The sequence below is a fragment of the Ascaphus truei genome, chromosome 8 (genome assembly GCF_040206685.1).
Source record: "Ascaphus truei isolate aAscTru1 chromosome 8, aAscTru1.hap1, whole genome shotgun sequence".
NCBI classification, from domain to species: domain Eukaryota; kingdom Metazoa; phylum Chordata; class Amphibia; order Anura; family Ascaphidae; genus Ascaphus; species Ascaphus truei.
Window position 1 is genome coordinate 73,544,551 of NC_134490.1, and position 15,860 is coordinate 73,560,410.

Genomic DNA, 15,860 nt, shown 5'->3' on the forward strand with positions numbered 1-15,860 from the left:
TTGCAACTTTTCCCAAACCTGGCTCAAGCCACACTAGCCAAACGTCGGGAATTCCGCCCAATCACACTCATCCTGCGTGAAAACCAACTCAAATATAGATAGGGTTTTCCCTGCAAGCTATTACAGTATTTTCTTATAAAAATACATTCCATGTCCTGGCCTCACCTGAAGTGGGTATATCAACCCTGGAAACACTGGGCCTATAATCACCCGATTTGGAGGTGGCACCCCAGGACACTGGAGGAGCTCAGAAAAGGGGGGAAAACACAAAATGAGTGTGTCTCCTAAAACAACTGTCTAAAATAAAGTGCATTGCGCATGCGTGGGCACTTAGAATAAAATTTGCTCGTTCGAAATCCATGAGCCGCGCATGCGCGAGGACTTAGATGTTAAAGCGCGATGCCCGCGCAAATGCGCATGCGCGGAAGCTCTAAAGTCTCTCTTAAAGACGCATCTGTATGTGGTACTGAGGCAAGGACACTGCCGTAGGTCTTGCGTCCTGCGCATGCGTTCGAACATAGAAATTCTATGTCTTGCTTCCATCCGTGATCGCGCGCAATGCGCATGCGTCGGGACTTAGGAAAATTCATCAATAGTAAATGAAAGTGTTCGTATCGCGCATGCGTGGGCACTTTGAAATATTTAGCCTTGTGAATACACAATGTAATTCAAATGGTACAATCGATCTGTCCTCATCCAAACTGGTTGGAAATGCCCACGATGTATAGCCAGATATTAAAGGGTACATATAGGGCTTTAGATATGAAGTTAATAGATTAGGTCTAAAAAGCTCTTACCCTAAATATTGGCAAATAAGAAAGTGGGTATTGATTAGTATAAGATAGTCAATAATCAATAGATGGTAGGTAAGGGTCTATCGTTGGGAAAAGGATTCATTTTATATACAGAGTATAATTCCAAAAATTGATTGTATATACTCCCCCAAGGTAATATATTGCAATGTGTCATGCTTAGAGGTAGTGATGGAATGAATAAAGAGAGATAAAAACAAATAACAATTTATTTATATGTGTATAGCAATTTTTGTATGGTGATTTTGGTTATTTAATTACTATTCTACACACATATAGCATACATAACGACTAAGCCCGAAGCTGGGTTTAGAACTTTGGTAATATAGTCATTAATATAGTGTATATAATATATTTCAATATCAGAAGCTGGGAAACAACACAGTAGGCATGGAGAATAATTGGCTGCTCATATATACACAGTATATATAATGTAAAAATGGATAATTAGATTACAGCAAGGAGATATACAGTAGGACAGATAACTAAGTCCGACCAGGAGAACCTTCCTAATCAAATAAAGGGTGTATAGGTGAACCCCTCGTTGAGTCCATTGGGGCTCCTGGTTTTCAGTTTGAAGATCCATTCTGCTTCAATCCGAAGCAGGGATTGGTCAGTGTTGCCCCCTCTCATGGGACATTTCAGCTGGTAGATGCCCATGAAATTAATGGCATTGATGTCGCCATTGTGGTATTGTGTCACGTGTCTGGCAACAGATGTTTCAGCAGAGTGTTTAATGGAATTGATATGTTCCAGAACACGTCTGCGTAGTTGTCTGGTTGTTTTGCCAACGTATCTCTTACCACATTCGCATGTGATAAGATATATAACGTTGGTGGTCCGACAGTTAATGAAACTGTCAACAGAAAAGTGTGATGTGTTGTCATGATTGGCAAATACTTTGGCCACATTTATATGTCTGCATGCTTTACACCTTTGGCAGCGGTACATGCCCTTCACAGGGCTCAACCAAGTTGCTGTTCTGGGACGTTGAAAGTGGCTATTCACTAATGAGTCCCGTAGGTTTTTGGACCGCCTGCTACCACTGGAGGAGCTGCACCGAAACCACAAAGATCGGCATGGTCAAAAGTCACTGGGCCCAAACGTCAACATCTAAAGACAGCTTAATAATATGTGGACTGTTTTCACCACACATTGTCGACCTTACTTCTCCTCTACTCTCCCGATCAGACTAGCCGTCACACTTTGAGACTCCCAGCTAAAGGTCTTCTGACCAGCCAAGCCTGAAGGAAGATTACCCCAGTGAGGTTCAGATGTACTTATCTGTTATATTTTCCTCTTGTCTGTCTTATTAATACCGTAGTTTTCCTCCTACATCAGAGACTTCCTTTAGGTACAAAAGACATCTCTGGAATTCGAGCAGGATGTTGGAGGTCCCGCAGACCTGAAGCAGCTCACCCAAACTGGCCTCATAGTATAGTCACATCGTAGTCTTACACTACCAAGATGTCGGATGTCCAAATGTAATCTTGCAAAACCCTCAGGTGAGGATATTTTGCCTAGAAGCCCCAATTACACAATTGGAGATATCTGATGCGATTAAATCCCCTAAGGGGGGAAGGCTCCTGGTCCAGATGGATTTTCCAACTTCTATCATAAAAAGTATGCTTTGGTCCTTACTTACCTATTCGCCTTGAGAAAGCGACTCTCGCGAAACGCGTGCGTCGGCTCTGGTTTCAGACGTGCACGAGCAGAGTCTGATCGCTACCGCACCTGACTATCTCGCACTGCGAGCTGGTGCGGCTCTCTGCCCCTGCGCTACACATGTTTTCTACGTGCCCCGACGGACATACGATACCTCCCTTTCAGCTACAGGGATATCATTCTCCCAAGTTATTTGTACTTATAAGTTGAATCATTTATATCCATCTGATTAGCCCGCTATGCAGTATATCTCTGTCTTCCTACAGCAGAGTTTGCGGACAACTTACCAGTACACTATTTATGTACAGTAGCAGCTTCCTTACCTATGTCCTATTCTACTGAGCCGACTGTGATTCTAGGTGTATTACCTACCTCACACCACGTTCCACCTGAAGGTTACGTGAGGTCATAAGTACTAGTGCTGGCTGTACTGTATAGCTAGGCATATACTTGCTAACCTGTCTACGTTAGGGGTCCAAATTTATGAGGACCCTATTTAATACTTCAGGTCCTGAGTACTTACCTAAGCAGCTTCATCCAAGTGATCTTGTAAATATCAATACACATATTCTCTTAGATCACTGCTGCAGACTCCTGGTGAGGTTACCTGAGGTCAAGTCAGCAATTAACGGTGCAGCTTCACCTACACCATTTTCTATAGGTACACAGGGAGGATCTAGCTGAGCTCTGTTTACATTTGTTACTCTCTGGTGGGTCTTAGGTGTATCATATTATGACACCATAAGCATCCACTGGTTACTGTAAATCCAACCATTCCACTTGTGATACCTTGGTTTATTTGGATAATTGCTTAAGTGATTTACAGTTCACTATCTTGGTCACGAGAATTTCCTGAACGCGTTTATTCACCTACAGATCCTTCACCAAGGACTGTAATCTAGTGTGTTATAAGTATTCTCTTCTTCACGCACTAATATTCAAGGATCCTGAGCCTATACGGCTATCAGTATTTGGACCCAACATATACCTTCAGTTCACGTTTTTAACACCCTTTATTTTATCTTGGTTGCTTAATAAAGACTTTGGGGCCTATGCAGAGAGCAGCGAATTTTCGAAATTCGCCATTTTTTGGAGATAATCGCGCAGAAAACAGCAGAAAATGGAGATTTCCGAAAAACGCGCCAATTTTTCTTTTCTATTTGTAAAACTCGCCTCGCGGCTGGCGAAAACCTCAATCTCGCCAGTTTTACAAATATCCTAATGCAGAGAGCCGCGAACGGCATCTAGCGGCTGTTCGCGCCAATAAAATGGCGCTATTGTCTCCTTTTTCCCTCGCCAGAAAAAATTGGCAAGAAGCTGCCGCTCGCGGCCATTGCAAAGGGAAAAAAAAAGGCGCGCATTTGTTTTTACAAGTTTCTGAAGCGCGCATCTCGCCAATTTAAACTCGCCAGACGCATCCATGTTAAACATAGCAGAATTCGCACTTTTCTGCATATGGAGAATAAAACTCTCCAAAAAAACTACTTTTTAATAAATTCGCCAATTTTAAAATTCGCTGCTCTCTGCATGAGGCCCTATGTTTTAACTACCACATTAATCACCAGAGGGTGAGCTTGAGTGCTACCATTGGGTTCTTTTCTCCACAAGTTCTCTATATATTATTACCCAATAGCACCGCTTACCAATATCACCATTGTGGCTGTAGCAGGGGCTCCCCTAGTGTTCTTTGGTCCTTATTCCCCAACTCACCAAATTATTTAACATCTTTTTAACAGGACAAGCCCTTCTTAAAACAATGCCTCAGGCGTCCATAGCAATTATTCCCAAAGAAGATAAAGACCCCTCAAATTGCTCCAATTATAGACCCATATCCCTACTAAATACAGATATTAAACTATACGCCCAAATTATTGCAAATAGCAATAATCGACTGTTGCCTAAATTGATTCATCCGGACCAGGTAGGATTTATAAAGGGGAGACGGGCTCTAGATAACACCAGACGTCTTATCAACCTTACTCAAATAGCTCACCAATCCAAATCCCCTGCCTTCCTATTATCATTAGACGCCGAAAAGGCTTTTGACCGCTTTAACTGGCAATTCATGTTCGCTACCCTACAAAAAATGGTATTTAGCGAAAAATGTATATAGTATCAAAATTCTATATAGCTCCCCTTTGGCCACAGTCAAAACCAATGCAGTCAACCCTCCTTATTTCCCATAAATAATGGAACCCACCATGGATGTCCCCTGTCCCCTCTCTTGTTTGCAATATCCATTGAACCATTAGCAGCCCTAATTAGAAACAACCTTAACATCTCAGGAATTCACGTTAAAAAAACATGAATATAAGATAGCTCTCTATGCCGACGACATAATACTGTCCCTCACAAAACCGTTAATGTCACTCCCTAACCTATTCGATCATTTGGATTCCTTTGGTAAGGTCTCAGGTTATAAAATTAATAATACAAAATCAGTAGCTCTAAACTTAAATTTACCCAAACACACAGTCAAACTCATCCAAACCAATTTTGATTTTAAATGGGATCCCCAAAAAATGAAATACCTAAGTATCCATCTCACCAAAGATTACAATACACTGTATACATTTAATTATGCCCCTCTTTTTAAACAAATATACAAAGACCTGTCCAACTGGGACTCCTACCAGATATTCTGGTTTGGTAAGATCACATCGATAAAGATGAATATCCTCCCTAAGATTCTATATTTCTTTCATACACTGCCATTTAAAGTCCCGGACAAAGAATTGCAACTACTGCAAAACAGAATCATTAGCTACATTTGGCAAAATAAAAAAACAAGGATTGGTAGATCCATTCTATATCGCCCCAAGTCAGAGGGTGGATTGGCGTTTCCGAAGCTCAAGAGATATTACAAAGAAGCTCACCTAGGACAATTAATCAGTTGGCATGATAACCCAAATGAGAAAATATGGGTAGAAGTGGAGGATTTGATTTGCCACCCTGAGGAGCTCCAGCATATCCTCTGGCTGGAAAAGAACAGTAGGCCACAGTCTGTATATAAAAATCCGGTTTTAACCTTCTCATGTAATTTGTGGGATTCCCTTAAATCCAGAAGCAATTTGACCACCCCCTTCTCCATGATGTACCCTTTGTTCTCAAAATCTTCTTTTTCACCAGGCTGCAATAAGAACCAACCAAATCTATGGACGCAGCATGGAGTTAGCAGGGTGAAAGATGTGATGGATCTACACACTATTAAGACCTTCCCTACAATTCAATCAAAATGTAAAATCCCAAATACCGATTTTTTTAGATATCTGCAACTTAGACATCTTATCCAATCTGAATACCAAGAAAAAGTACCACTAAAAATGACCCAATTTGAATCCTGGTGTAGCACCCAAATGTTAACCAAGGGAGTCACCTCTGCCCTCTACCATGCAATCCGTAACATCCCTTGTGACCCTAAAACAGACAACTATATGTTGGCATGGGAGAGGGATCTTAAAATAACTATAGATATGGAAACTTGGCACGATATTTGGGAGACAGCAGGCAAAAACTGTGTACAGTAGTGATTAAGGAAAGTGTATTCTATATCGTTGGTACTACACCCCGGTAAAACTAAATTCAACTTACTCAAGTGTTTCATCCATGTGTTGGAGGGGATGTGGCAACCAGGGCCCCATCCTGCATATCTGGTGGGAATGTCCAAAAATTAAGCCCCTATGGGACAAAATTCTCCAATTGGCAGAAGATGTGTCTGGTTTCCATATTCATAGGAACCCCCTCTTTGTGATTCTGGGAGCGCCAATTCCCAATTTAAGCAACCCCGAGTCAAAATGAATCACTCACATCTTTAATGCAACAAGATGCTCCATTGCTCGCTTCTGGAAACACAAAACCCCGCCCCCTTTCCAGTGTGTTTGCAATAAAACACGGGATGTGGCGTACCTCGAGAGACTGACGTCTTATCTCCATGACTCCACCAATAGATTCATTGATACTTGGGAGCCCTGGTTTACACACTTTCATAAGCAAATACGATTCTAGGTGATATATGGCATTACTGGGGTCCTAATGCTGCAGGAATATATATAAATATTAATAGTAGCATGTTCCTTCCCCAATATTATTTAACCCCAATTTCTTGTTCTGTAAAATGCGTTATGTGATATACGTGAACCGGTCTTGGAAAAGCTATATAAAAAGTAACAAACAAAAAAATATATAAAATGTAAAAAACAATAAATATAAAAAAAACAAATAAATATAAAAAAAACAAATAAATATAAAAAACACATGAAAAAAAAACAAATACTGTACATATGAAAAAAAAACTAATAAATATAAAAAAACCTCCAATACATATATAAAAAACCCAATACAACCAGCAACCGGACAAAGCAGCTGCTGCCGGGCCCCAGCTCGCCCCAGCTCGCCCCAGCTGCAGGCCTCCATCCTCACTCTGTCCCATGCCGACCAAGTTAGCTTGGTCCAGCTTCCGGCGCGCCGGCATGAGAGGGAGGCCCAGCATGCACCGACATCAGAGGGCCCGGCGTGGGACAGTCAGTGTGGAGGGAGGCCCAGCATGCACCGACATCAGAGGGCCCGGCGTGGGACAGTCAGTGTGGAGGGAGGCCCAGCATGCACCGACATCAGAGGGCTCGGCGTGGGACAGTCAGTGTGGAGGGAGGACTGCAGCTGGGGAGAGCCAGGGCCCGTCAGCAACTGCTTTGTCCAGCCGCTGGGCCCCCCACAGCCACCGAGCCTGGGACACTTATCCCAGCTGTCCCCCCCCCCTGTCAGCAGCCCTGGTAATGGGACACTCTGCGGTCACTGTTTGTGTATTGCATAGTTTAGTCTGTGTTAGAAATTCTGTAAGAAATTGTCTTTTCCTCTCAAAATTCAAGCATATGAATGAATGATTACAGGACAAATGTTGAAAAGATGTCTTAAAATAAATTAAACACATATCCTTATTTTTGTAACACTGGAATGAGCTTGAAAATCCTTTTAGAACATATAATATCGAATCTTCCTAGATTAGTTACATGTGAAGTATGTTAAGTAACAGAGGTATGGTTAACCTATTCCAAACCACTAGAATAGATACATGGTTTTAAGTTGCTTGAACTGCCCTGTTTAGGTTGACACCGAGTGATTATTGACAACTGTGACTGAGAGAAGAGGCTATGACGAAAGCTCTGAGAATCTTCCAGTACATACTGTATGCCATATTTGGTATTCTATGTATGGAGATGTGGGCAGTTTCTTATGTGAAAATATCAAGTTAGCTGTAGGACCTTATCTGGAAGTGGAGTTAGTTATAATGAGCACACTAGATAGTTTTTGTATAAAGATGTAGGAGAGGCAGGGGATGAGAGATAAGGCGAGAGGCAGGAGGGAGAGAATGATACCACCATGATGTAGGCACATCTTGATAAAACCATGAAGAGAAAGAGACGGGTTGAAACCAAGATGGAGGAAACAGAAGTTTTATCATGACATTAAGATCCACTCAGAAACAGAAAGAAAGCTGTGCAATCATCAATGACAACACCCTAACCTATTTGGAACGTGAACTGCCATGTTGTACTATTTATATATAAGTAATTATCTTCAAAATAAATGTTTCGTTTTTATGTGATGAACCAGAATTACTCAGGTCAGCACATTAAAACCAAACATAATAACAATCCTACTATTGGTTTGGCCAAGATAATGATAAGTGTGTCCCAGCGAATTGAAATTTCCAATATTTCCTCTATTAGGCCCTGTAACATTTTCCAGAATCGTTGTATCTTGTGGCATGACCACAAAATGTAGGGAAGATTGCCCACCTGCCCATACTTCCTCTAACATAGGTTTGTAGTTCCTGGAAACATTACATGCAATCATTTAGCTGTCCGGTACCATCTAAAAATGATCTTGTGTATATTTTCTTTAGTGATCATACAGATTGATGTTTTTGAGACTGCCTGCCATATATCTTCCCAATCCTCATTTATGATTTCAGTATTGAGATTCGTTTCCCACTTCCTCATATATTCATGGTCAAAAGCGTCACCTCCCCAAAATAAGCTTGTGATATATAGAGGTCACTTGTCCTTTCTGATATCTCCTGTTCCTCCACAGGGTACCGAACATCGTGGGGGTTGGAAAAACTCTCAGGGTATGTATGGAGGAGAAAGTATCTGATTTGAAGGTATTTGAAAAGCTCTGAGAGTACTTGGATGGTGTTTTCATTTTAATTTAAAAAAACAAACAGTGTTTATAGGTGCTGACATTGAATTCAGTGCTTGTCAGTGTTTTGTGTTGTTGTTTCCGTGTGTTACCAAGGAACTTATACTTAAATTCCGTTTTTGATCTTTTTTAACCAGAAGTGCAAAATGATCAGTCAGTGGTGTTTTTCCGGTGTTGTTCGGGTAGCACTTAAAACCGTAATCCGTAAGTAAATTCCCTATGTGTAGCAAGCAGTGAGGGGGACACGCCCTGATCACTGTGTGTATTGTAGGGTATATTCCCTTAGAGCAGTGAGGGGGACACGCCCTGATCACTGTGTGTTCTGTAGGGTATATTCCCTTAGAGCAGTGAGGGGGACACGCCCTGATCTCTGTGTGTATTGTAGGGTATATTCCCTTAGAGCAATGAGGGGGACACGCCCTGATCTCTGTGTGTATTGTAGGGTATATTCCCTTAGAGCAGTGAGGGGGACACGCCCTGATCTCTGTGTGTATTGTAGGGTATATTCCCTTAGAGCAGTGAGGGGGTCACGCCCTGATCACTGAGTGTACTGTAGGGTATATTCCCTTAGAGCAGTGAGGGGGACACGCCCTGATCACTGTGTGTACTGTAGGGTATATTCCCTTAGAGCAGTGAGGGGGACACGCCCTGATCTCTGTGTGTACTGTAGGGTATATTCCCTTAGAGCAGTGAGGGGGACACGCCCTGATCTCTGTGTGTACTGTAGGGTATATTCCCTTAGAGCAGTGAGGGGGACACTCCCTGATCACTGTGTGTATTGTAGGGTATATTCCCTTAGAGCAGTGAGGGGGACACGCCCTGATCACTGTGTGTATTGTAGGGTATATTCCCTTAGAGCAGTGAGGGGGACACGCCCTGATCACTGTGTGTATTATAGGGTATATTCCCTTAAAGAAGTGGTTCCCAACTCCAATCCTTGCGTTACACCAACGGGGCAGGTTTTAAAGATATCCCAGCTTAAGAACAGGTGGCTCAATCAGTGGTTCAGTCATTTTGATTGAGCCACCTGTTCTTAAGCAGGGATATCCTTAAAACCTGACCTGTTGGTGGGACTTGGGGGCTGGAGTTGGGATGCACTGCTATCAGGCAGTCACAGTAGTGTCCCGTGGTCATGGTGTATATTGCAGGGTGTGCGTGTTTCACACTTACACATCTGGAAGCACAGAAGGCTGAATATGTAAAATGTTCTCTTCATTTTTATTCTTCTTATTCTTTATTCCTTTCTCTCTTTCTCTCTCCGTCACCCTCGCTCTGTCTCTCCTCTCGCTCTCTCTTTCTCTCTGTCTGCCTGACTTTATGTTTCTGTGATGTATCCCGTGTGTTGTTCAGGTTCCTGAAATGATATGAAATACGTGTCTGAAAAAAATAACGCATCAAATAACACACATCACAATTAATATTATAATGTATATATTAAGGCAGCAACGTATTCTGCCGAGAAGTACAATAAGGATTCAAATACAATACCTTTATATTAACATACATGGTACAGTAAATAGGAGAGGAGCTTAGCATATAACAGGAAGAAAAGAGTGGAAACCAGTTATTGTAGGAGAGGTGGGTGCGGTAGGTTATAGGGGAAGAGAGTGGTGGTTTGGTTGGGTATAGTGGGGGACAGGTTGCGTGGTTGGATATAGTGGGGGAGAAGTTGCTTGCTTGGGTATAGAGGGGGAGAGGTGAGTGGTGTTGGATATAGAGGGGGAGAGGCGAGTGGTGTTGGATATAGAGGGGGAGAGGTGGATGGGGTTGGGTACAGTGGGGGAGCGGTCAGTTTGGTTGGGTATAGTGGGGGAGAGGTTGCGTTCTTGGGTATAGTGGGGGAGAGGTGGGTGGGTTGGGTATAGAGGGGGAGAGGTGGGTGGGTTGGGTATAGAGGGGGAGAGGTGGGGGGGTTGGGTATAGTGGGGGAGAGGTTACGTTCTTGGGTATAGTGGGGGAGAGGTGGATGGGGTTGGGTATAGAGGGGGAGAGGTGGGTGGGTTGGGTATAGAGGAGGAGAGGTGGGTGGGTTGGGTATAGAGGGGGAGAGGTGGGTGGGTTGGGTATAGAGGGGGAGAGGTGGGTTGGGTATAGAGGGGGAGAAGTGGGTGGGTTGGGTATAGAGGGGGAGAGGTGGGTTGGTTGGGTATAGAGGGGGAGAGGTGGGTGGGTTGGGTATAGAGGGGGTGAGGTGGGTGGGGTTGGGTGTAGAGGGGGAGAGGTGGGTTGGGTATAGAGGGGGAGAGGTGGGTGGGTTGGGTATAGAGGGGGAGAGGTGGGTGGGTTGGGTGTAGAGGGGGTGAGGTGGGTGGGTTAGGTATAGAGGTGGAGAGGTGGGTGGGTTGGGTATAGAGGGAGAGAGGTGGGTGGGTTGGGTATAGAGGGGGAGAAGTGGGTGGGTTGGGTATAGAGGGAGAGAGGTGGGTGGGTTGGGTATAGAGGGGGAGAGGTGGGTGGGTTGGGTATAGAGGGGGAGAGGTGGGTGGGTTGGGTATAGACGGGGAGAGGTGGGTGGGTTGGGTATAGAGGGGGTGAGGTGGGTGGGGTTGGGTGTAGAGGGGGAGAGGTGGGTTGTGTATAGAGGGGGAGAGGTGGGTGGGTTGGGTATAGAGGGGGAGAGGTGGGTGGGTTGGGTGTAGAGGGGGTGAGGTGGGTGGGTTGGGTATAGAGGTGGAGAGGTGGGTGGGTTGGGTATAGAGGGAGAGAGGTGGGTGGGTTGGGTATAGAGGGGGAGAGGTGGGTGGGTTGGGTATAGTGGGGAGAGGTGGGTGGGTTGGGTATAGAGGGGGTGAGGTGGGTGGGTTGGGTATAGAGGGGGTGAGGTGGGTGGGTTGGTTATAGAGGGAGAGAGGTGGGTGGGTTGGGTATAGAGGGGGAGAGGTGGGTGGGTTGGGTATAGAGGGGGTGAAGTGGGTGGGTTGGGTATAGAGGGGGTGAGGTGGGTGGGTTGGGTGTAGAGGGGGTGAGGTGGGTGGGGTTGGGTATAGAGGGGGAGAGGTGGGTGGGTTGGGTATAGAGGGGGTGAGGTGGGTGGGTTGGGTATAGAGGGGGTGAGGTGGGTGGGTTGGGTATAGAGGGGGATTTATAGAGGGGAAGAGGGGGGTGGGTTGGGTATAGAGGGGGAGAGGTGGGTAGGTGGGTTGGGTATAGAGGGAGAGAGGTGGGTGGGTTGGGTATAGAGGGGGAGAGGTGGGTGGGTTGGGTATAGAGGGGGAGAGGTGGGTGGGTTGGGTATAGAGGGAGAGAGGTGGGTGGGTTGGGTATAGAGGGGGAGAGGTGGGTGGGTTGGGTATAGAGGGAGAGAGGTGGGAGGGTTGGGTATAGAGGGGGAGAGGTGGGTGGGTTGGGTATAGAGGGGGAGAGGTGGGTGGGTTGGGTATAGACGGGGAGAGGTGGGTGGGTTGGGTATAGAGGGGGTGAGGTGGGTGGGGTTGGGTGTAGAGGGGGAGAGGTGGGTTGTGTATAGAGGGGGAGAGGTGGGTGGGTTGGGTATAGAGGGGGAGAGGTGGGTGGGTTGGGTGTAGAGGGGGTGAGGTGGGTGGGTTGGGTATAGAGGTGGAGAGGTGGGTGGGTTGGGTATAGAGGGAGAGAGGTGGGTGGGTTGGGTATAGAGGGGGAGAGGTGGGTGGGTTGGGTATAGCGGGGAGAGGTGGGTGGGTTGGGTATAGAGGGGGTGAGGTGGGTGGGTTGGGTATAGAGGGGGTGAGGTGGGTGGGTTGGGTATAGAGGGAGAGAGGTGGGTGGGTTGGGTATAGAGGGGGAGAGGTGGGTGGGTTGGGTATAGAGGGGGTGAAGTGGGTGGGTTGGGTATAGAGGGGGTGAGGTGGGTGGGTTGGGTGTAGAGGGGGTGAGGTGGGTGGGGTTGGGTATAGAGGGGGAGAGGTGGGTGGGTTGGGTATAGAGGGGGTGAGGTGGGTGGGTTGGGTATAGAGGGGGATTTATAGAGGGGAAGAGGGGGGTGGGTTGGGTATAGAGGGGGAGAGGTGGGTAGGTGGGTTGGGTATAGAGGGAGAGAGGTGGGTGGGTTGGGTATAGAGGGGGAGAGGTGGGTGGGTTGGGTATAGAGGGGGAGAGGTGGGTGGGTTGGGTATAGAGGGGGAGAGGTGGGTGGGTTGGGTATAGAGGGGGTGAGGTGGGTGGGTTGGGTGTAGAGGGGGTGAGGTGGGGTTGGGTATAGAGGGGGAGAGGTGGGTGGGTTGGGTATAGCGGGGGAGAGGTGGGTGGGTGGGTTGGGTATAGAGGGAGAGAGGTGGGTGGGGTTGGGTTTAGAGGGGGAGAGGTGGGTTGGGTATAGAGGGGGAGAGGGGGTGGGTTGGGTATAGAGGGGGAGAGGTGGGTGGGTTGGGTATATAGGTGGAGAGGTGGGTGGGTTGGGTATAGAGGGGGTGGGGTTGGGTGTAGAGGGGGAGAGGTGGGTTGGGTATAGAGGGTGAGAGGGGGTGGGTTGGGTATAGAGGGGGAGAGGTGGGTGGGTTGGGTGTAGAGGGAGAGAGGTGGGTGGGTTGGGTATAGAGGGAGAGAGGTGGGTGGGTTGGGTATAGTGGGGGAGAGGTGGGTGGGTTGGGTGTAGAGGGAGAGAGGTGGGTGGGTTGGGTATAGAGGGAGAGAGGTGGGTGGGTTGGGTATAGAGGGAGAGAGGTGGGTGGGTTGGGTGTAGAGGGAGAGAGGTGGGTGGGTTGGGTATAGAGGGAGAGAGGTGGGTGGGTTGGGTATAGAGGTGGAGAGGTGGGTGGGTTGGGTATAGAGGGGGTGAGGTGGGTGGGGTATAGAGGGGGAGAGGGGGTGGGTTGGGTATAGAGGGGGAGAGGTGGGTGGGTTGGGTATAGAGGGAGAGAGGTGGGTGGGTTGGGTATAGTGGGGAGAGGATGGTTTGGATCCTGAGTGTGTCTCTGTGGGCCCTATTTCTCTGAGTAAAAGCTTGATTCTTATAGCTGCTGTATCCATATAGAACTAAGATACAAGTAACAATTTTAATGTCCGTTTTTGAGGGATCGCTTTGTTCGTCCCACGTACTGTAACTTGAACAACAATTCCAGAAGGTACACACCATGCGTAGTGTTACAATTTATATATTGCCTATGTTTAGCTTCTGAGACATTGCAATAAGACAAAGAGGCACACAATACAGTGTATGTACTCAGGTTCTCTAGCATTTAACCCTTTGAGTGCCCCAGTACGTAGTCACTATGTCATGGGGACTGTCACTCCGGGGCCAAAAGACATCGTGACTAAGTCATGCTCAAAGGGCTTGTTTATTCTGGGTTAGATCGTGGCCTGCGTTCCCATGGAGCACAGGATGCAATCTAACCAGTGAGGAAATAGAGGAGGACAGGATTTCCCATTAGCCCGTTAGGCCTGGGCCTAGGGCAGCAACATTTTGGGGTGGAAAATATCCCTCCCCCCCCCTTCCCCCGCACCCCCCATATACAGAGGCCCTGCTCTCCTCCCCACTGACTGCCATGGGAGAGCGTGCGGCCTCGGTCAAGTTCAAATCAGCCTCTGCCTACAGTGGCTCTGTGAGGCACCTGTGTTCTTATTTTCAGGTGTGTGAGAGTCATAGCTGGGCACGCAGGCTGCATTAAACTCACTGCTTCAGCTCTGGGGTGTGGGAGAGAATTTCTGCTCTACTACAAGAGGTTTTATATTACATTTTTGCAGTAAGAATATACATTTCATGCGTTTTATTTGTGATATTGATATAAGGGAAAAAATGAAATTGTTTGCAAATCTGTCAGTCGAAAGGGGTCTGTTCCCCACGTCAGTAACATTAAAATGAATGCAATCATTGTTTATAGAGCAAAAGCTGCCAAAATGGTACTCGAGAGTGAGCAACAGAGGAACATACTGCAGAGGGACAAGGAGTAACACGCCCTGCTCAGTGACAATCAGTTTCTGATGCTGTCTGGTTCATCAATTTTTATAGTTTCATTAATGAGAAAATGCAACAACAGGGCAACTGAATAAGCCAGCGGAGTGTGGAAAACCTGGCAGTGATCACAGCACGGATCAGAGACAAGAAGGAGGAGATGTAAAGGGTGGAACTTTTCTAAAGTAGTCTTCAAGGACGAAATAAGTGAGGAGTGCAGGTTGTCTGGGGTCTTCACTTTGGAGGGCAGTGAAAAGAGAAAGTTTGTCAAACGTCCCCGTTATCAGGATTGGCAGAACTTGTCTGCAAACGTGAAATTGTTCTTCAAAAAGGTAGCGCAGTGTGACTGTGACACCGTTATACACAGGCTTTGTGACTGTGACAGACACAGCCTGGCAGGGACAGACTCATGGCTACAAGGCAGCCTGTGGGGAAGAAGCGTTAGGCTTATAGGGGCCTATGCAGAGAGCAGCGCTATTTCGAAATTCGCCATTTTTTGGAGAAAATCGCGCAGAAAGCAGCAGAAAATGGCGAGTTCCGAAAAACGCGCCAATTTTTCTTTTCTATTTGTAAAACTCGCCTCGCGGCTGGCGAGAACCTCAATCTCGCCAGTTTTAAAAATATCCGTATGCAGAGAGGCGCGAACGGCATCTAGCGGCTGTTCGCGCCAATAAAATGGCGCGATTGTCTCCGTTTTGCCTCGCCAAAAAAAACTGCCGCTCGCGGCCATTGCAAAGGGGAAAAAAAAGGCGCGAATTTGTTTTAACACATTTCTGAAGCGCGCATCTCGCCAATTTAAACTCGCCACACGCATCCATGTTAAACATAGCAGAATTCGCACTTTTCTGCATATGGAGATTAAAACTCTCCAAAAAAGCTACATTTTAATAAATTCGCCAATTTTAAAATTCGCTGCTCTCTGCATAGGCCCCATAATCTGAGAAAAGATTTAACGACTCTGCTGAACTTAATGTTTGAGACCATAAGGAGGAGACATATAAAGGAAAACATAACATTTTCAGAGAGAATTAACACCTTGTATGTCAGTGAGAATCATAAAAGAAGAAGCAATGTATCCAGAAAAATACGACAAGCTTTATTACAAATCGTACGCAGAAGACAAGCTGCAGTGTGTGCACAGAGCATGAGACAAGCTGCAGTGTGTGCACAGAGCATGAGACAAGCTGCAGTGTGTGCACAGAGCATGAGACAAGCTGCAGTGTGTGCACAGAGCATGAGACAAGCTGCAGTGTGTGCACAGAGCATGAGACAAGCTGCAGTGTGTGCACAGAGCATGAGACAAGCTGCAGTGTGTGCAC

General features: G+C 46.4%; 1 protein-coding gene across 1 annotated transcript in view; it reads right to left on the minus strand.

Moving 5' to 3' along the window:
- Nucleotides 1–15,860, minus strand: part of CD4 (CD4 molecule) — a 62,482-nt gene that overhangs the window by 10,374 nt on the left and 36,248 nt on the right. The window contains exon 2 of the mRNA XM_075612648.1: nt 9,846–10,029. Coding sequence (XP_075468763.1) covers nt 9,846–9,891 — 46 coding nt within the window. The 5' untranslated portion in view covers nt 9,892–10,029. The remainder of the gene's footprint in view (nt 1–9,845; nt 10,030–15,860) is intronic.